Here is a 22,153-nt window from a genome sequence, read left to right on the forward strand (position 1 = left end):
GCCGGGGCTCCTTGTGCGTGCAAGGCCCTGCTCCAGAGCTCTCAGCTTTACCCAGAGAGGACCACATCTGCTGGCCAAAGATCGAAGAGCACGTGCTCTACCCAGCCAAGTGGGAAGACAGGTGCATGCGGCCACCTGCACACCCAGAATTCACATCAACAGAACTAAAACATCCACAAGGATCATGAATCTCTACGGTACATAAAAGCCTCAAAGTTAGGGGGGTGCGGGGGGAGGAACCAAACTGGGAACCCAAGATGTCAAAAGGGTCAAAAGAAAATGAAGGGAGTGAGGGAGACCACTTCCAGAAGAGCCCAAAGAGGGCAAAAGCACCTCCACCACCATTCACCGAGCACCCAAACGCCCTTGGTTTACAAACCTGAGCCAGCTGCCTGGCCTCCACAGCGCAGCGTGCTGAAGAAGCTGGCACAGCCAAGGGGCTGGGGGCTGGTGGCCACCCCATGGAATTGGGGGGCTGGCCTAGCATCCTGCCCTTGCCTTTAGTCTGTCCCAGATATCCCCAAGAAGTGACAGAAGCCAAAAGACAGTAAGTGCACAGAATCCTTTCCATGCAGGTGTAAAATCTAAGGGTGAATTTAGGACTTCTCTTTTGGGGTCATTTTAAAGGCATGTCTCCCCTGTGATCACTGTCATATTGTTGTATTCCATTGTCTCAGGACCCTCTAAAATTGACTCCAAAACATTCTCTCTTTTCACACATCTGAAACATAGAAACACATGGAATTGGTATCATCTTTAAAGGTGCACATCATACACATACAAAATTATAAGGAAAAACCCACCAACCAAAACAGCACATACAAAATCAAAACATGATCTAATTTCTGCACTTCTGAAGAAAACTGCCTTAGCTCCAAGCCACACACAACACCACACTAGGACAGTTTGCTTTTTATTATTATTATTGTTGTTGTTTTACAATAAAAACAAATAGCTATGCTCTCAGCAAAACAAATTTAAAAAGAAAAAAAAACTCACAGAAATTTACTAACAGCATTTCAAGATAAGGCTTTTGAAAGATTTATTGAAATAAATTATCTCAGCCTAAACACGTACTCATCACTCTATTTTCAGTTACTTCTCAACATCCTAAAAACTTTGTTATGTAAAATACATTTAACTTTGCCAATTTTAGGTAATACTGGATTCTTCCCAAAGGGACTACCATAAAACTATGCTTTCAAACATTAAAAAAAAAAACAAAAACAACCTTAATCCAGTAGGACATAAAACTGAACTATGTAAGCTATGATTAGGTGTTTCAAACCCTTCAAGTGAAATTTGTCAAGGATTTGAACAAGTTCAGACCTGGGTCTGCTCCAAGGCAGGTGGATGCAACACCTTACCTTTTAACCAAGACAGTTATGAAAATGAAGGGCTCCAGGGAAGAAAGAAACAAAAGGTATCCTTTATCTCTTCAATGAAGCCCCCCAAGAAGTACTCTCCCATCCCCCAAAGGCCAAACCCACAGCCTTTGGCATTGCCTAATTGACTTTACCAAGGAATTAAAACCACAAACCAAAGCTTGCTGCTTAACCTTGTCAGTGCTGACCTTCCCCATGTTTGGGGGCAGGTGGGCAGGGGACAAGGAAATACAGAGAGGAGAGGATGGACACGCAGGGCGTACTCATAGATGGAGAAGCACCAGCATTAACGGAAGTAAAGCCAGCTCTGGACAGGGGGCTCCGAAAGTCCCGGATGTCCTGGAACACAACTGTCACCTCCTCACACCACATCCCTGGGCTCTCCCCTGCTCTGCTCCAGGTATCGAACCAAACATGGTTTTTCCATGATGCCCAGCCGGCCCAGGGGTCCAGAAGCCCGTAGCTCTGGCCTCACTCTGTGACATTTTGAATGCCTCCTCACTAAGAACAGCAGCTGGACAACAGAAATTAGCCAGTGGTGTGGAGTCAGGCTCCGGCTGTCCATCTCCACGCTGCTTTGTACGGATCCCCCTGCCTCCAACCCCCATCTGCTGCACACACACTTCCTGCCACATCTGGAGCTAAGACACCAGCATCTGTTAGGACTTCTGCATAAGGCAGTCATGGACATTGCCTGCTTCAGGGTCTTTGGTTGCCCACTTCCTCTTGATCCTCCCCACCCTTCCAAAGTCCAGTCAATGCAGAAGAGATCATGCCTAGAGTTAAAATGTGCAGTGTTTCTAAAGGGAAGAGAAATGTCACATAGAAAGTATTACAAAAAAGGATTAAATCTGTCAGCTGTCCAAACACTATTAAGACCACATGCTTTATACAGCGGCGATGCAGTCAAGCCCGCTTCTTCACACAGCGGGCACAACTGGGGACAGGCCTCTTCAACGGGCCGGGCACGCGGCTCGGGCGGAGGCAGCCGAGGAAGGCGAGGAAGCGCTAGGAGGTCTGCTGCTTCTGAAGTCTCCGCTCGGCCGCAGCAGCCAGCATCCTTCGACGCAGGGTCACAGGGTCAGAGGTCGTCCCTTCTGAGGGGAGGCAGCTCTCCGAGGCCGAGTCATCTTCAGAAGTTCTGTTCAAGAAACGCCTACCAAAAACCAAAGGTGCGAGTGAGGGACCCGGGGGAGCTCTGGAAGGCAGGCACACAGAAACATACAACATGCTTCCGTAATTCCCCCCCTTTCCCGGCACGGCCATGAAGCTGTCACTCAACGCCACCCCATAAACAAGACACCTGTCCCTGAGCAGAGGGATGGAAGGTCTCTGCAGCGGAGGCAGCTCAACCCCTTCCCCTCCTCCGCCCGCCCCCCATGCCCCACTAATACACACATTGTGAAGTCCCTACTCACCAGGCTGGCGCTGGGCACCAAACCCACCCACGGGAACAAAACACCAGTCCTGTCGCCAAATGTTTAACTACCGAGTGCCTGCCAAGTCAGAGAACATTCTCCCTCTGGCTGCCCCCACCCGGGGCTGGGGCTTGCGGGGACGTGGCCCGCGCTCCAAGGCTGGCCGTGCACAGAGTGGCCAAGACGGAGGACTCGGGAGCTGGGCACCAGGCTGGCATGAGCCTCTCGAGGCCTTGGTTTCTTCAGCTTTAAGTCTGTTTAATGCGGATAATCACCGTGCTCCCTCTTGGAGTTAAGAGAAAGAGAATAGCTAATATAAAGGATCTAGAACACGCTGGCACAGAAGCGCTAACCATGGGAGTGTGGGTGAAAATGCCCACAGGGGACGCTGGCAGCAGTGGCCAGAGGTTATTGGGTGGCCCAGTATTACCAGATCCTCTGGCTTTTCAACAGAGATTTGAAACTGGGAATTGTAGGTGACAGGTGCTAGTTCGCCAACGCTGGCATCTATGGCAAGGGCTTTCAGAACCCAAGATTGGTTGGGAGGTGCCCCGCCATGGCGCTGCAGGCCTGCTCACCTCCGCGCCTGCTGCAGGAGGTCATCCTTGCGTTGCACCAGCATGCGCTGCCTCTCGTCCGCGGACTTGGAAAAGCGGCTGCCCCGGGCCTCGAAGTCCTCCCCCTCACTGGGCTCTGCCTCCAGCTCGCCGAAGTCCAGCGCCTCCTCCAGCCGAGGACTGAGGTCCAGAGGCACCCGCTCGGTCTGGACACAGGAAGCAAGGGGTTGCCATGAGTAGTCCAGTTCCCCACCTGACCAAAGCCCCTCATGATGCTCTTCTAGACCCCAAAGGACAGGCTGCCAGGCAGGGACCAACAAACACATGTGTAACAGCAGACATGGGTTCCTGATGGGCAGGGCCTGACTCACCATGGCATGTTCAACATTGGGGAGTAAGTGAAGGATTACCATATTGGAAAACAGAAGCACCTCGAAACTGTACTCTCGGAAGACAAACAAGTTAACTGCTAATTTGCATTCTGGGAATTTTCTGTTCACCACTACTTATGGCTCTAAAATTTCAACAAGTCTTACCACATGTACTGCACAAATTTTATACCCTCACTTGACTCTGAGAACAGCTAGGCAGATAAGAAGGGTAAATTCTTAGTATGTTTTTAAAACCGACATGAGATCCTGTGGTTCCTTGAGTCACAGGATGTAATAATGGGACTCTCTCCATTATGGCTGCAGCTGCGAAGGCCAAGACAATGCCCAAGGTCCTCCACAGGCTCGGTTAGGGGCCATCTATGTTGCTCGAGCTCCTAGACCCAGGCTGGCCAGCATCAGCCCAAGGTGAAGACATAGTTGAGGAGTAAGTGGCTGAGAGGCCTATTTTTAAGAGTTTCTGGTGGGAGTGCTTCTCCAGCTTCTCAGCTGAGCAAGGGAGGAACTTCAAGAGAATCCTGGGGCCTGACTTACATGCCCTAGACGTTGGGGGACATCGGGGCCGGTGATGACCAACACACACCTGAAAAACCCAACAGGAAGAAAATGGCTTGTAGCAGATTTTAAAAAGGCTTTGATGGGAGCAACTGCAACATCCGCCAACTGTAAGGCACTGCTGTGTGTGTTCCGGGGAGGAGACATGGGTCCTACAGGAGGATCCAGCCCGAGGCTTCTGAAAGACTGCCCAAAAGGACCACTGGGAGGGGTGAGGGGAGCCCCATGAAGTAAGGGCTGGTTGTTGAAAGACAGGCCAAGTTCAAAGGAAGAATACTCAAGGTTTCTGGTGCTAGACAGGACAGAAAGATCTCTAAAATAACAGCTGCAACACACATGTATATGTGTGTGTGTGCACAGATGTGCACACGCACGCGCACACACACACCCTGGGGTCACATGGCCCATCCTAACCCTCTGTCCTCCTGAGTCTGATCCTAGAGGAGTTGGGAAGAAGAAGTGGTGAGTGGAGGTGGAGGCAGAGATGGAAGGAAGGGCATGGAAGCCCACCCTCAGGCCCCCACAGGCCTCCAAGTCTGATCCATGCAGGCCTGAGCTTGGGCAGAGGGAAGGCCTCAAATTAATGGGCAGAGCTGATCCGCTGACTGGGCTAAATTGAGGTGTTTATTAAGTGACTGTCTGTTATTCAAGAACTTATTATTTCCTGAGGACAGCCAAAAGTGTTTTATAGCAAGCTTCCTTGTGAAACAAGTACTTTCCTTTCCCTACATTAAAAAAAAAAAAAAAGTCAGAAACCTTCAGGCTCACTCTAAAAAGAAAGTTGGGAAATCAAGACAGAAATTGAATGTGCTGTACCCACAAGGCCACCCAGTTAGTCCAGCATCTAAATTGGAGCTAAGCCAGCTACAAAAACTGGAAAAGCAATGATCCCCTTCTTCAGAAGCCAGACACTATTTTACAAATACTGCTCAACCCAGTTACAGATTCAGATATGAACATTTTAACCCGGCAACAGATATGAAGGCGGCTTAGGAGTTTTTAGTGTTTCCTGTTTACAGGGAAAGACACGTGAGGTGAAAGCAGCTGCTTCCGAAGAGTCCTGACTCCCACTGCAGGGAAGGCGGTGCCTTCCTCGGACCCCTTCCCTGCATGGGGAGCCCCACAAATCTCACACACACAAGGAAACGCAAAGACAAGGTTGCTTGGGGTTTTTCAGTCCCTTAAGAAAGTTTCCAGCAAGTACGGTCATCGATAAGCAAAGGGGAATTGCAGAAAACGGATGTGAACTGGCACCCCCAGGCCGTTGTGTGAAGAGCTCGGGGTGGGGGTACCTCTGCCCTGGACCCCAACAGGGGAGCTGTTTTCGGTTGGGGGCAGTCACCCCAGGTCACCCAGCATGGTTATCTAGACAGATTTGGTTCTCAAGATAACCACGCTTCCCCCAACCCCGGGGATCTCCTGTTGGTGAAATGTGGGGAAGTTCCTGCAAATACTGAGCTTGACAAGAGAGGTGTGGGGGAGAATAACCTGATGACCTAGGCTCTGGAGAGTGGAGCCCGCGTGGTCACCCCGAATGCTGGGCCCAGCTCAGCCCCACCCCACCCTTCCTAGTGCTACACTCTAGGTCATGGTGGCAGGCCCGGCCAGGAGAGCATGACCCCTTTCTCCTCCAGGTCCTGAGGACAGTCCCTAGGGTGTGGCTGCCGGCCACACCTGGGCACAGTGAGGTTTCTTAGCCTCACGTGCTGAGACAGGACTGGCATACAGCCTGCTCACTACTCGAGTGCTCAGCCACACCAACATCAGAGGTGGACGAAGACCATCGCCAGGTCCCCCACCCCACTCCCCCACGCTCTCTAGGTTGCAGGCCTTACCTGAACAGAAGCTTCTCCGTCCTCCTGCTCACCGTTTGGCCTTTCCACAGGGCTGTTCAATGCGGGCCTGATGCTCTCTGACCGCTGAAAGAGACACAGCAGCACAGACAATGCAGAACCGCTCTGAAGTCAAGAACAGGTACAGGGGGACCTGGGGGTGAGAGGGAGGAGCTACACCCCCAACAGGCTGAGTTCAACCAATCCCCGGCATCCAAGACACAAGAATGCTAGATTAATGACCCAACAAAGGAGTCCGAGGCCTAAGTCCGAGAGTTATCAACGTTTAATTTCCCTTTCAGTAATAATAACTGCACAACAGCAGCAAAACGACAAGAGTAGGACAGACAGAACACTGCGGAAAAGCCCCGACATGGTCACCTCATCCACCTCAACGTCCCATGAACGAGGTGCCGCTGTTCTCACACTCAGCCAGGCTGAGACCCTGGCCGACACGGCAGACACCTCGGGACCCTGCCCTCGTCCCTGCAGGTCTGTCCCCTCGGTGTGCTGGCTGGCTGGTTTCTGTATTTCATCACCTGAGGACTCACTCTGGCTGTTGTGAGGGAACTCCGTGCTCCTCAGAGGAAGCCCTCTGCCAACAACTGATGGGAACTGGTGTGTAAACACCCCGGCTCCTCTTCCCTCAGGAGGCACATGAATTCTACACTGGATCCCAGAAGCCTCCAGTAGCCTCGAGCTCTAGACACCCACGATGGTGACCTGCTGGACAACAAGTCCTTAACCCACCTCACAGTCCCACCTGCTGCCTGTGTTTCCTAGACTCCTTCCCATGGTTCCCAGAAAATGTTAGTCACTCAGTCATGTCCAACTTTGCAATCCCATGGACTACAGCCCGCCAGGCTCCTATGTCTATGGAATTCTCCAGGCAAGAATACTGGAGTGGGTAGACATTGCCTTCTCCAGGGAATCTTCCCAACCCAGGGATCGAACCCGGGTCTCCTGCATTGCAGGCAGATTCTTTACCATCTGAGCCACCAGGGAAGTATTGCATGGTTCCCAGAACACTTCTCAAATTAACTACTGGCATCCAAATCCTTCTCAGAGTCTGCTCCCAGAGCCACAGCCAGTTCCTACAGGTAAGGACCACAAAGCTACCTCTAATACCTCAACCCCTTTGACCACCAATTCCAGGCTTATTCCCTCTTCAAAGATTCTCACATTTTAAGATTTTTACTAACAGATTTCCTTGTTTTAGCATATCAAAACTGAGTAATTTCTTGGTATATGATAGCCTGCATGTGGCTCAGTCACTTAGTCGTGTCTGACTCTTTGTGACCCTATGGACGGTAGGCCACCAGGCTCTTCTGGCCATGGGATTCTCTAGGCAAGAATACTGGAGTGGGTTGCTGTTTCCTCCTCCAAGGGATCTTCCTGACCCAGGGATCCAACCCGCATCTCCTGCATTGGCAGGTGTATTCTTTACCACTGAGCCACTTGGGAAGCTCTTATGATACTCTAATCACATATTCATTCCTTGGTCCTGCCGGAAAGCTTCTCTTTAAAATGTCAATACTTCTTGTACCCATCAAACAGGTTTTACGGTGGGCCAGGAGACAGGACCTTTTTTAAAAAAGTCAAAAATAGAAGCCTCACACAGAGAGGAACTATACCCAGTGGAAAGCCACACTGATGTGCAAAGCCAGCTGAGGACAAAGGGTGCTATCTCCCACGGCCAGGGTTGGCAAACAGCAGCCTATAGGACAAGTTACTCCAGCGGTTTCTGTAAATAAAGTTTTACTGGAATACAGTCACGTACATTCATTTCCCTATTGTCCACGGCTACTTCAGCACTGCAGCACGGAATTAAGAAGCCACAACAGATAATGCATGGCTTGCAAGGCCTAAAATACTTCAATCTGCCCTTTATAGAAAAAGACTGCCAATCCTTGTTGAAAAGTGAACTGACACTATGACCTCCTGGACTGGTGAGGGCAGACTGGTTTGGGGTATACATCTGCATCAAAAATCAGCCAAATATTTGTGTCCTTGTCTTCAGACAAGCCTCCTGGATGAGTCTGTTCTCAATCATAATTTGGAAAGTTAGGGAATTCACAGAAACCTTTCATCAAATCATAAATGATACTCAGCTGTTAAGTAACTAAAAAGTTAATTTAGAAGATTAAACCTTGGTGAGGACAGAATTCACTTGTCATGTCTGAACCCTCAGTTTACCTGTGTGGGAAAAGGTACTTGAATCCGTCCTTCCAGAATGTTGTCTGTTGTTATTTCAACCGAGCGTGTCAGCTGGAGGTCTTGTAGTACCAGGTGGTATGGCACCTGGGGAAACATCTCTTGAATCTGATGAGCCTGCAGGGATACAAAGAGGCCACGGAAGCGGTCACTCTCCACAGTTACTCCCTGAGGTCACGAGGTGAGGCAGGCTCTGGGCACTGAACTTGGTGACCTGCCATGAAAACACAAGGATTGGGGCCATCGCCACGCTGCAGATCACCATCACGCTTAGTACTTCTCCAGAAGGCCAAACAGAAAACTTGGTGATGGCATCAACTCCAAATAAAAAAAGCACAGAAATTCGATCCTGAGGCAGACTGAACTAGCATATTCTAGTTTTAAAAAGTATTCATTTTATTCAATCCTGGGTTTTGGCACCAAAAAAAAAAAAAAAAGCTCAGTAACAGGTATACAAACGTATTCTCCTTAAAGTTATAATTCCTAGAAGGAACAATGAATGAAATTCAAATGTGTTATGTGAAAGATGTTCCACTCAAAAGGCTATGTACTAATAAAATTATTAGAAGACAAAAAAAAAAAAAAAGGCTATGTACTGTAAAACGGTGACGGTGTTAGTTGCTCAGTCTTGTCGGACTCTGCGACCCCACAGACTATAGCCTACCAGGCTCCTCTTTCCTGGGATTTTCCAGGCAAGAATATTGGAATGGGTTGCCATTCCCTTCTCCAGGGATCGAACCTGGGCCTCCCACATTGCAGGCAGATTCTTTACAGTCTAAGGATTCCATTTATATGACATTCCAGAATAAGCAAAATTATAAGGATAGAAAACTGATAGGTGGTTCCCAGAGGCTGGGGGTGGAAGCAGAAGTGATTACAAAGGGGCACAATGGAATCTGAGGGGAGGGGAAATGGAGCTGCCCTGTATTTTGATTATGGTGCTGGTTACATGACTGAATGGGTCTGATAAAACTCATAGAGACGGTTACTAAAAACACTGTACTTACTGTAAGTTACACTTTGGCCTGGGTGGGAGAAAAAAGATTTTAAAGAATATAATTGCCAATACTGCTCCAGAGCTGAAGTTCTCAAACTGTACTCTAGAAACATCACAGAGGCCATCAGGGCTCTGCTGCTGCTGCTGCTGCTGCTGCTAAGTCGCTTCAGTCGTGTCCGACTCTGTGCGACTCCATCGATGGCAGCCCACCAGGCTCCCTCGTCCCTGGGATTCTCCAGGCAAGACCACTGGAGTGGGTTGCCATTTCCTTCTCCAGTGCATGAGAGTGAAAAGTGAAAGAGAAGTCGCTCAGTCGTGTCCGACGCTTAGCGACCCCATGGACTGCAGCTCACGAGGCTCCTCCGTCCATGGGATTTTCCAGGAAAGAGTACTGGAGTGGGGTGCCATTGCCTTCTCCGATCAGGGCTCTAGGTGGTCACACGTACAGAGGGGAACAGGCAGAGATCTCGCATGCTACCACCTGTACTTTCATTTGAGCAGCTCCACATTTTTTCTCATGCATGTATATTTATTTTACAAATACTTACATTCAGGGTTTTATTTGTGGAAAAAGTCCCAATGATCAAAAGAAAAAATGAGGAGGAAAATACAACTGCTTCGGGGGCACAAGAAAGTCTACTGTTGGGAGAGGACCATGTTGTTGTAACTGTAGAAAGAGGGGGAATGTGTCTCAATGTCAGACCGAAAGAGGAGAGACCAGGGTGAAACCTGCTTAAAGCTTTGCTTGGGGTCACTGTTGGGGCCGAGAGGGCAATACACGTGTGCAGCACAGAAGGACCTGCTGCTCTGCTGTCCTGGGATCCCTGTGTTGTTTCCACGAACATGAGTTGATCATCTCTCGAAACCCAGGTCAAGTCAAAGCTAACTGGGCAACAGTCCACAACAACCTGGATAATCAAACAACACCCTTCTCTATTCATAAACAGCTCCCCCTTCGTTTCCCAAGTAAAATAAGTCCAAAGCATTTCTCCTAGAAAATCCAGCAAATTATATATTAGATCTTTATAAAAAATATATTGTGCCAGTAAATCAGTTGTGCTAAAAATAGGCTATTCCAATCCACTGTAGATGGGGAGGAACACCAGGACCTGTCTGTTTAGAATTCTAAATGCATCAACTCCAAGGTAATTCTCATTCCTGAAAGGTTTATGCGCCCACGAATTCTGACTTTTTTAAGGGGGCAAGTGAGATGATCGGCCTGGAGAGCTTCAACAGCTGACTGAGCCTAAAGTACCCACGCAGAGCATCAGGGCGGCCGCATTCCCAGGCCATCTGCCCTCATGATGTCATTCTCTCTCTCTCTCTGCTGATGACCTGGCTGAGTGCTTCAGAGACAGCAGAAGCCAGCAGGAAGCCTGGTCTTCTTTTTTTTAATGGTCAAAATCATATACAATCACCCATGTTAACCATTTTTAAGCGTACAGCAGTGTTAACTACACATACACTGCTGTGCAAGACATCCCCAGAACATCCTGGCAAAACCGCAACTCTAACACCCACTTAACGGCAACTCCCTACACTCCCTTCCCCAGGCAGCCATTCTACTTCCTATTTCTGAGTAATTCAGATACCTCATGTGAGTGGAATCACACTTTTTTTGTAACTAGCTGATTTCACTTAGCACAATATCCTCAAAGTTTTTTGGCTGGCTGAATCATACTCCCATTGTGTGAAAAGACCATTTTCATAATCCATTCATCTCTTATGGACACGTAGGTTGCTTCTACCTAAATGGTTACTATGAGCCATGCCTTTTTAAAAAACTGTATCTCAAAATGACATGCCTGCAGCCATGTCCATCCCTCCCCCAACCAAGGTGAATGCCTCTCTCCTGGCTCTGGTGCCCAGCCCACCTTCCACCCCAAGAACTGCGCCTTCAGTTAACTTTGTTTGTTCTGTACCATCAATCTCTCCCCCTCTAGTGATCACTCCTATTTGCATACCAAGCATGCTTTAGAATCTTTTTAAAAGACTCTTGGGTACAGAAAAGAACTAAAAGCAGGGTCTCAAAGAGATATTTGTACACTCATATTCATAGTCCCATTGCTCACGATAGCTAAAACATGGAAGCAACTCAAGTGTCCAATGACAGAGGAATGGATAAGCCAAATGTGGTCTATCCATACAAGGGGATATTTATTCAACCTTAAGAAGGAAGGAAACTCTGACACATGCTACATCACAGCTGAACCTCGAGGACATTAAGCTTAGTAAAATAAGCCAGTCACAAAAAAATTTTATGATTCTGCTTATATGAAGTCCCTAAAGTAGTCAAATTTATAGAAAAAGAAAGGAGAATGGTGGTTGCCAGGGGCTAGGAAGGAGGGAATGGGGAGTTACTGCTTATTGGGTTTGGGGCTTCAGTTTTGCAAGATGAAGAGTTCTGGAAATGGACGGTGGTGAGAGTTGCATAAAAACATGAATATACTTAATACCACTGAACTGTACACTTAAAAATGGTTAAGTGTACAGTATGTGACTCACTGGAAAAGATTGATGCTGGGAAAGATTCAGGGCATGAGGAGAAAGGGGCAACAGAGTATGAGATGGTTGGATGGCATCACTGACTCAATGGATATGAGTTTGAGCAAACTCCAGGAGATAGTGAAGAACAGGGAAGCCTGGTGTGCTGCAGTTCATGGGGTTGCAAAGAGTCAGACACAACTGAGCAGCTGAACAATAAACAACAAAAAATAGAAGAAAAAAAAAATGCCAACCCATGGGGAAAAGAAAAAGAATACATACTTAGCACTTATATATAAACATTGTGGAAGAACGCAACACAGAAAAAACTAATCAAAATTGTTATTTCATGAGAGGAGTGAGTCTGGGCAGATAGAGGCAAGGACAGGAGTGTAACTTCACCAGATACTCTCTATAGGTTTTGTTTTTTTAATTTTGGGGGATTTTTTGGTCATGGCTCAAAGCATGTAGGATCTTATTTCATTGACCAGGGATGGAACCTGTGCCTCCTGCAGCGGAAGTGGAAGCATGGGAGTCTTAACTACTGAACCACCAGGGAAATTCCCTACAGGTTCTGAAATTTGTGGATCAATGGTCTGCTCAAAAATCTTAGAGAAAAAAAAAAAAATCAACAAAAACTCCTCTGATGGCACACCCCTATTAAGCTACCACCTTACTTCTTTGCACCATCTTGTAACACACTGCCAGCTACTGAGTGTCTTCAGCTCCCACTCATTTTCCAATCCAACAATCTAGCATTCAACCCCTCAAGCCATGGAAACTGCTTGTTCCTCTCCAGCTGATAACCACCTCCACTCTGCCACACTCAAGATGCACTTCTCTGACTTCATCTGCTAAGAATTACCACACGCCTGACCTGCCTCTTCTCCTGGGGTTTCCTTCCTTCTCAACTGCCGCCCATGGCTCTTCTCTCTCTGCTAGACCTCAGCCCTGAGCCCTTTTCTCTTCGTGAGCCACCTTCTTTCCCCTGAAGAGATCCAGTCTCCTATGACTTAAAAGCTCCCAAATGTCTCTCTCCAGCTGGATCTGTTTCTTGAGGTCCGCAACTGTCTACATGACACTGCTACTTGGCTGACTCACAGACACCCCAACGTCCCCGGCCAAACAGAAGGCCGAGGTCCTGTCCTCCATCTGTTCCTCCCCTCAGTCCTGCACATCTCAATACCTGGTACCACTGTCTCCTCAGTTGCTTAACTGAAAACCAACACTCCCCTCGCCCCACTACCAAACCAAAAGCACTGTCAAGTCCTATCAGTTCATCTTCAAAAAGCTTTCAATCTGCCATTTCTTTTCATCTTTATTACCAACACCCTGGTCCAAGCCGCCATCCTTTTTTGCCTGAACTATTGCAACAGCCTCCTAACTGGTCTTGCTGGTTCCATTTCCGCCCCTGTAAATATCATTCTCTCAAAAGTAAATTATTCTCTGCCAATGGTCCTGTCAGTCTCAGTCACCTGGGGGAGGAAAAAAAGGCCCGAATGGCCCACTAACACTTTCATTACAGAATCCAAAATGGACTGTGGCCTACACATCCCCACATGACCTGCTCTGCAACCCCGATTATGTCACAGTCTTGGTTTCGACTCACACGCTCCAACCACAATCACTCCCCTTAGTTTCCAGAACATTCTCACCTAATGGCCATTGCACCTACTGTTTCCACTGCCTCCTTTTCGCCCTTCCTGTTTCAGCTTAAATATCACCTCTTGAGTCTTCTCTGAATGTCTCTTCTAGAACAGTCTGTACTCACCACTCCACATTACCTGCCCTACAGCCTGCAGAGCCCTCATCTCCATTGGCAATGACCTCGTCTGTTTGTGTTTACAGTCTGTCTCCCTCTCTCCCCCTCCACGAAGAATTCACACTTCTCGAGAGTAGGACTCCTGTCCACCCTGTTGACACTCCAGGTGCTACGCAATTTGTTGACACAGCACAGAGCCCGTTTTGGGAACAGGCTTTCACAACACATTTGTTGAATAAATATACTAAGATAAGTTAATGGACAAACAAGTGAACCAATGACTTTCTAAAGTACTGGCCAGGCCTGCCCATGTCAACCAGAGGCCCTATTCGGGCAGGAATAACACAGTTTACATTTTTAAGACTCTTGCATTTATCATCATAATGAACACTACATTTCAACAGTGGTGAATCATTGAAGATCAGATGACAAAGCTTTAGAAAATACACAGAATCTTGAAGTATTTGGGCAATATCCTTGAATGAGCCAAGAGCATGCCTCAACATCTCACAGTGTATGTGTTTGTGTGTATATACACACACACTTATGTCCACAGCCATATATGTATAAGGGTGTGTATGTGAATGTATACTCAGTTATTTGTTTTGGGAAGGGAGGAGATGGAGTCAAAATAACACATTTGGTAGGCTTACTACAATTTTTAACAGAAATCATATCATTCACTCAAGTCAGTAACTCCCCAAATACTTCTGGTGAAAATTAAGAGGAGCCCCAACACTAGCGAAGATCACAAGAGTGACCCCAGCAGTGTTCAGAAAAGGTCACATTATCTGCCACACCAGTAAAAGGAAAATTCGCTTCCAAACCAGTTTCGGGTTTTTTTTCTTGGTAATTATTTAAATTTTGTTTTAAAGTTTTTACAACATTATGTTGGTTTCTGCCATACAACCATGCAAATCAGCCATAATTATACATACACCCTCCTTCCGCTCCTCCCATCCCATCCCTCCGGGTCATCGCAGCGCGCCACACTGGGCTCCCTGTGCTGCACAGTAACTTCTCACCAGCTCTCCACCTTACACCTCTTCGTGTACACATGTTGATTCTACTTTCCCCATTCGTCCCACTCTCTCCCTCTATATCTGTGCTTCCATTCCCTCCCTGCAAATAAGTCAGTTTCAATTTTAGAACACAGGAATTGAAGTAGTCCCGATGAATAAGATGCCCCTGAAAACCCTGTCATTTTGCCAGCGCAGAGTGAGACCAGCTGGGTCATGCACACGGCACACACTCTCCAGCTTCTGCTCCCCTCCTGATTAATAAGCTCCTTCTAAAAGCAGCGAGTGCTCCTTACCATTGCATTGAGCTGGGAGTTGCTTGCCTGCGTAATGCCTAGAATGTTGGTGGTGTGCATCACTTCGACTGAGAAACTCGGCAGCCAACTCGCAATCCGGGATCCTGAAACAAACGAGAATCCAGCGCAGGTTTTAGAGGCCTCCCTCCTTACATTAGCTACCATGTGAGTGCCACTACTAGCCAGGGCTTCCTTCACACTAGGCCTCTGACCAAGTGTCAATTCTCACTAAAACCCCACCTGGGTTTATTATTAGTATTCCTATTTTACTCTTCTCGGGGATTTGACTCCAGTGCTCCTGTTGGTCCCCAAGGCACTCAGAAGTTAGGTAACTTGTCCAACATCCAGCATTTAATTATGGTGGCCAGGGCCTGAAGCCACACAGTCAGGTTCCAGGCCACTTCACTGCTGGGCTTGCCCGCTCTCCAGTGGCCCTGGACCCACACACACGCCAACCCTCCCACAGCCGGCACTGTCAGGAAGGTGTTCAGGGCTACAAAGCTGCTACAGGAGCTGACCTTTCACTCCTCTCTTCACACTACTCACAAACACTACTCATCCGGGGACATCATTTTCATGAAGTAGTTTCTACTTAATAATCTGGTTTAAAGACTTTATTTTTCTCATTCAAAATGCTTCTCCAACAGCACTACAACACAGGCTGTTGGACTAAGGGTGCCAAGAAATCTGCCGCTGCTGCCATGGCCCTAAGGAAGGGGCTCCTAAGCTATATGATCACAGGTGTCAGCACTAAAACAGCCCCATATCAAAGCCACACATTTAAGGATTTTCCTCTCCTTCACAAAGAAGCCCGGAGGCCAGCAATGTAAAACAAGCTCAGGGCCACTCAAAAGTCTTGCCTGGACAGTTTGTGCCCAAGAAAAAGCTGGATACCTATTTCATGTACTTACTAAGGAGAAATAAAGTTGCCTTTATCAACTTGGACTAGGTTTTCAGTAATAATTCATAAAAAATAGCTTACATAGCCAGAACCCATGTCCAAGATCCACTTGTCTATTTCAGAAGTCGGACGAGGAAGAGGCCTTAATTAGCAGCCACAAAGCAGCCCCTCTACACCTGCTCAGCCAGCCAGGCGGTCACTATCCCCTCTTCTCAGAGACGGACTCCGCCCCTCTGGTCCTTCCTATCAGGGATTTCAACGTGTTGCCACTTCTGCTGTGCCCCACCCTTGGAAACTCAAATCTGAGACAGGAAGAGCACTCCTCCTAAACAAACAGTCTAGGGATATCTACTTTAGAGTAGGAAACATGAACTCACAGCATTTAGTGGTATTGAAATTGATGAAAATCAGCAATGGCCCAACGTAATGTGAATTAAGGGATGATAAACCAGTTCCTGATATGGTGCCCATGATCTTAGAATTTTAAGTGTGGTTTTATCATGAATATAACTCTTTCCAACATTCTAGAAGGCTGAACATTCATATCTCACAGACAAAGCAAGAGGGTTTCGGCTCTGATTCTCGTCCTAGTACTCACTGGAACGACTATTCAGTGACCCTTCATTATATGCTTAAGTATTACACCAATGTAATAAATTATTAGCAGTTAACTACTAAAGTGACTAAGCTCGTTCCTGCAGGCATGGCTGATTCAACTGTAACTACTTTCACCTCCCTGCACCCCCTGCCTCCCCCAATTCACATAGAATCTAGCAAAGTGCCTGGCACAGACTAACTCCTCAGTGTTATCTATACTTACTGAACATTGTCAATTCAAACTAAAATATATTATTATATTAGCCTGTACAGGACAAGTTATAATGAAAACAGCGTCCCCTAAGAGGATAACACCCTGCAGGTGGTTTTAGAGGTTGAAACCAACTAACCGTCAAAGTGGAAGAAGTGATTGTGTTGGTTTAAGCGAGGTCTGCCTTCAGCTGCCGCCACAGGAACCAAATTCTCATCCAGGTTCTCTCCTGGATGGTCTTCCCGGACACGATTATTGTCAGCAATGTTAAGAGACATCCTGCATGTGGGGCAGGAGGTGTCTTGTTCTAGCCAGGAACGAAGACAGGAGCTACCAAAAAGCGCAAAATAAGATATTCTTAGCGTATTTTGCGAGAATTCACCAGAAGTACTCTGAACGTATCAATGAGTTGTAATTTTACTTTCTGTTCACCATTAGCAAGATTTAAACGTTGAGAAACACTTGCTGACATTACCTCTTGCCCTGCTTCACCCTAATGTACTTCTGGTGTACCCTGCTCTGAACATCAATTCGTTCACATGCATGGTCATCCACAAGTTCCCAGGCATGACCATTTTTCAGTAAGACTTCCTCACACGGCTCACCATTTTCCTCTCCAGCTCATTTGACTGACTCCAGTCCAACACCCTTGTCTCTCACGTCTTTGAATCCTCTATTCCAATGATCTGTTCTCTCACTCTACTGTAGCTACCCACTAACATGGTCATAACCTTGGCCTTCTCATCAAAATCGTGCCTTCAAGGCTCTTATTCTCCAGCTTACTATCTCTCTGCCAGAAGAGTGTATGACAGTAATGTTCCAAAATAATGAACGTGGAAATTCAACTCTATCACATTTTGAAATAATAAAGTACCTATAATTCCTGTTTGTGATCATGTAACTATTAGCCAAATAAATGATATTTTTAAAAGTTCACTTCCCTTTAATCAACACCCTTAAATCACACTTCTAGTTATACCAGCCTTGTATGGGGCTCCAAAAGTATGTAAAATCCTTGCCTTTCAATAATGCTACAGGTGACACACTTTTCATAAGCAAATCTAATTTTACTTCATACTTCCAGCTCAAATGGATCAGTGACCTAAATGTAAGGGATAAAGCCATAAAACTATTAGAAAAAAACTACCATGACCTCAGATTTGGCAATGGATTCTTAGATTTGACACTCAAAGTATGAGCGACAAAAGAAAGAATGGGTAAACTGGATTTCATTAGAAATTTAAAAGGTATACATCAGAGGATATTACCAAGAAAGTGAGAAGACAAGCTACCAAATGGGAGAAAATATTTGCAAATCATACATCTGATAAGGGTTTGGTATCCAGAATACATAAAGAACTCTTACAACTCATCAACAGAAAGAAAAACAATCCAAATAAAACAGGATAATCTGACTTCAATAGACATTCTCCAAAGAGAATGCACAAATGCACCAACAAGCACGTGAAACAATGATCAGCATCACTGGTTAATAAAGAAATGAAATGCAAATCAAAACCACAATGAGAAACCACTTTACAACCTTTAAGATGGCTATTATCTAATGTAAAATGTAAACAGGTATACTAGCTATAGAAAACAGTACGATAGTTTCTCAAAAACATAAACATAGAATTATCACATGATCCAGCAATTCCACCTCTGGGTATATACCCTAAAGAACTGAAAGCAGGGTCTTGAAAAGAAATCTGTAACCCTATGTTCGCAACAGCATTATTCATGACAGCCTCAGAAGGCAGAAACCACCTAAATGCCTGTTGACAGATGAATGGATAAACACAATGTGATACATACACACAATGGAATATTTTTCAGCTTCAGAAAGGAATGAAATTCTGACACGTTACAACACGGATGAACCTTGAAGACATTACGCTAAGTGAAAAAAGCCAGTCTAAAAGGACAAATATTGTACGATGTGCTATTGTGTGAGAGCTGACAGAAAATAGAAAGGTAGTTGCCAAGGACTGAGAAGAAGGGGAGACTATGAAGTTATCGTTTGATGGGTATAGAATTTCAGTCTGGGAAGATGAAGACGTTTTTGGAGATGGATGGTGGTGAAGGTTGCATGACAATGTGAATGTACTCAATGTCACTGAATTGGTACATTTAAAAATGGTTAAATGGTAAAATTTATGTTATGTAAACATTTTCAAGGGTTTCCATGGTGGCTCAGATGGTAAAGAATCTGCCTGCAGTGCAAGAGACCTGGGTTCACTCCCTAGGTCAGGAAGATCCCCTGGAGAAGGGAATGGCCACCCACTCCAGGATTCTTACCTGGAGAATTCCATGGACAGAGGAGCCTAGTGGGCTACAGTCCATGAGGTCACAAAGAGTCGGACACAACTGAGCGACTAACGCTTTCACTTCATACATTTTTTACCACAACAAAAACAACACATTTGAGAACTATCATTAAAAAAAAAAAACCACCGTAATGAGACACCACTTCCTACCAACTACAATAGCTATAGTAAGAAAAAACAGAAAACAGTAAGTATTGTTGAGGATCTGAAGAAACTGGAACCCTCATATGTTGCTGATAGGATGTAAAATGGTGCAGCTGCTGTGGGAAAAGTTGGTGGTTCTTCAAGAAGTTAAACAGAATTACCCTATGACTCAGCAATTTCACTCCTAAGTATATACCGAAAAGAATTAAAAACAAGTACTCCAACAGATACAGCTATCCATTCACAAACGTTTATATTAATAGCAGCATCATTTGCGATAGCTAAAAAGTGGAAGAATGGAGGGTCTGTCAATGGAAGAATGGATAAACAGATTGTTCAATTATTATAAAAAAAAATGTTTAACTCAGTCATAAAAAGGAATGACGTACTGAAATATGCTACAACTTGTATGACTGTGAAAATTTTATGCTCAAGAAGGCAGTCACAAAAAGTCACATACTGTATCATTCCTTTCATATGGACTTTCCAGAAAAGGCAAACCCACAGAGACAGGGAGCGGATGACTGGCTGCCAGGTAATGTGAAGAGGAAGGAATGGGGGGTGGCTTACTGTAACGGATATGAGGGGTTATTCTGGGGTGGTGAACAAGTTTTGAAACTACAGAACAGTGGTGGCTGCACCACACTGTGAATGCACTAAATCCCACTGAATTGTATACTTTAGGATGGCTGATTGTATGTTATATGAATTTTGCCTCAATTAAAAAATTAAATCCTAAAATTAATCTAATCAAATGCTTGAAAACATTTCTTCTGGAGTGAAATATACTCTCTTTTGAGTTATTCTTCCAAACTTTCTCTAAGCTCCTTAGGAACTATCTGAAAGTTTTCAAGAAATGCATGTGTGAATTCTCTGGTCTTCCAACCTCATCACTCAGCACCACCATCCATCCAGCCACTCAGCAGCAAAACTAGAAGAATCCTCGACACCTTACATTCCTCCCTCTCTCACAGCCAGTCTAGCATCATGTGCCTCCTATTCCTTCTCACACCTGTCCACCCCCTCCTGCTCCTCTTCCACTGCTCTAGCCCACATGCCTCTCGGCACCTATATGAACCCCTGCAGCCCTTACTAACTTGCCTCCCTGATCTCTCCCAGCTGCATATCTGACCCCGAACCCCTACTTCAAAACCTTCCATGGCCCTCCGTTCCCTGCAAGGAGGCTCAGGCCTGTGTCTTCTGCCTCAGCAAACACCACTCCCCCCCTGACATTCTGAGCTCCTGCCACACGGGTTCTCTTTCATTCCCTGGATACACCACACTCCCTTCTGCTACAGTAATGCTCCCTCTGTCTCAAAGGCTTTTCCACCTGATCCCTTCTTTTGATGCCTTCACACCTACTCATCATCAGGAGTCACCTTCTCCAGGTGTGAGTCAGATTCCTTTGTTACAAGCTCTCAAGGACCACATTCCTTTTCTTTAGAGCACTTGTCTCCATTTATCCTTACTTGCTCATAAACACTCCTGCTTAATTCATGTCTGTCTCCTCCATTAGGCTGAACACTTTGTGAAACAAAAGACCACCTCTGTTATTTTAATGTTATTTCCCGGAAGCCAACACAGCAGCCAGCACATTTAAAAAAAAAAAAAAAATCAATAAATTTGTTGAGTTACTGATACTCCAGCTCCAAAGTCTTTCTGATATTAAAAAGAAGAAGAACTATTTGAGACTACAAAATAAAGGAAGATTAAAGATGTAAAGATTATAACTTTCTCAGTATGTAAGACTGACCACAGATACAAAAGGTCAAGAGATACCTCAAGGTCTATCAACATGAAAAACATCCAGTCTATAAACAGAATGATTTAGGATTTAGGTTGAACAGCACAGTCCGTATGAGAGCTCTAAAAATGAATAATGTAAGGAGGTGAGGACTGCAACAGCGAGAGACAACAGGGCTCACAGGGGACAGAAGAGCCTGCACTGCACACAGATCTATTCCAGCCGTGGAGGTTCTGTAATCCCTGATGACACAGTCACAGTTCCGGGCTGCTTACTGTCTCTGTCTGATCCCCATCCCATCACACTGCCCTGGTGTGTGTGTCTGTGTTGCTTCTGGGCATGCACAAAATGCACAAATAAATATCCTCACCCCAATAAAGGTGAGAAAAGGGAATAAGCTGTGGGAAAGTGAGGATTCCTCCATCCCTTTGTTTTAAGTCTTAGGGGCCTATGCGCTATACCTCAGAGCTTACACATCCTGCCGTGTAGGGCAGAGGCTGAGAAATAAGGCAGACACTCCCAGGCCCCCACCCCGCTCAGTACCAGCACCGTGGCCACTTGAGGGAACACGCCCACTCTTCAGCTAAGGTTGCTCTTAAGCCCCAGCACAAGAAGCACCCTCGTGGCCTGGACAGAACACCAGTCCCATAGGGCCCCCTGCAAAGCTCCTACTTGTGGAAAAGATGTCCACAGGGCAGTTTCCTTGCAGCCTGCATGGAGTCCCAGCAGATGGCACAGTCATCGTTATTGACAGCCAGCTCCTCTGGAGTTGCCACCGCAAACCTATAAGAAAAAAAACCGAAAACCATCACAGAGTGCACCTGGCAGGGATCCGTCAATCCCACACACACACTGAGCACCACTTACACCACACACTTCACCTAACAGCACAGTTACAGAGGAATCGTGTCAGCATGAAATCGCACCCACCAAAACCACGACAACCACGCTCTCTTCAGAGACCGTCGAAGAGCAAGAAACCTATACACAGAAACCAACTGTGTCATAACAACGGCCCTTGTTAGTGATGACTTGAGCAAACATTTCTGGGTAGATTAGAGGAGTTAAGACCCCTCAGAGAACCAAACTTCTCCCCTGGACACAAAAAGGATGCCTGTTAATGTCACACCTTTCAGGCTTGGTTTAGCCTCAGGATGCCAAGGGAACACCTCAGTGAGGTTAAGAGTGTGAGAGAGAGAATGTGTTTGTGTTTGTGTGTATGTAAGCATGCATGTGTAAGGAATAAAAAGGGCAGAAGCCCAAGTAAACTTCCATTTAATAATAATGATGATAAAAATAATAAAAGAACCTAATATTTACC

At 46.2% G+C, this 22,153-nt stretch overlaps 1 protein-coding gene across 3 annotated transcripts in view; it reads right to left on the minus strand.

Annotated features, from left to right (window-relative positions):
• Positions 1-900: 900 nt before the first annotated feature.
• The window catches only part of AMFR (autocrine motility factor receptor), a 41,613-nt gene continuing 20,360 nt past the window's right edge, over positions 901-22,153 (minus strand). For all 3 annotated transcript variants that reach the window (XM_081510649.1, XM_081510651.1, XM_081510650.1), the window contains exons 8-14: positions 21,505-21,615; positions 16,757-16,947; positions 14,909-15,012; positions 8,333-8,467; positions 6,140-6,223; positions 3,382-3,566; positions 901-2,541 (exon numbers count right to left, since the gene is read on the minus strand). In XM_081510649.1, the coding sequence (XP_081366775.1) occupies positions 2,394-2,541; positions 3,382-3,566; positions 6,140-6,223; positions 8,333-8,467; positions 14,909-15,012; positions 16,757-16,947; positions 21,505-21,615 (958 nt within the window). In that variant the 3' untranslated portion in view covers positions 901-2,393. The remainder of the gene's footprint in view (positions 2,542-3,381; positions 3,567-6,139; positions 6,224-8,332; positions 8,468-14,908; positions 15,013-16,756; positions 16,948-21,504; positions 21,616-22,153) is intronic.

The sequence above is a fragment of the Giraffa tippelskirchi genome, chromosome 7 (assembly GCF_054371585.1).
Source record: "Giraffa tippelskirchi isolate mGirTip1 chromosome 7, T2T-mGirTip1v1.2.pri, whole genome shotgun sequence".
Taxonomy (NCBI): Eukaryota; Metazoa; Chordata; class Mammalia; order Artiodactyla; family Giraffidae; genus Giraffa; species Giraffa tippelskirchi.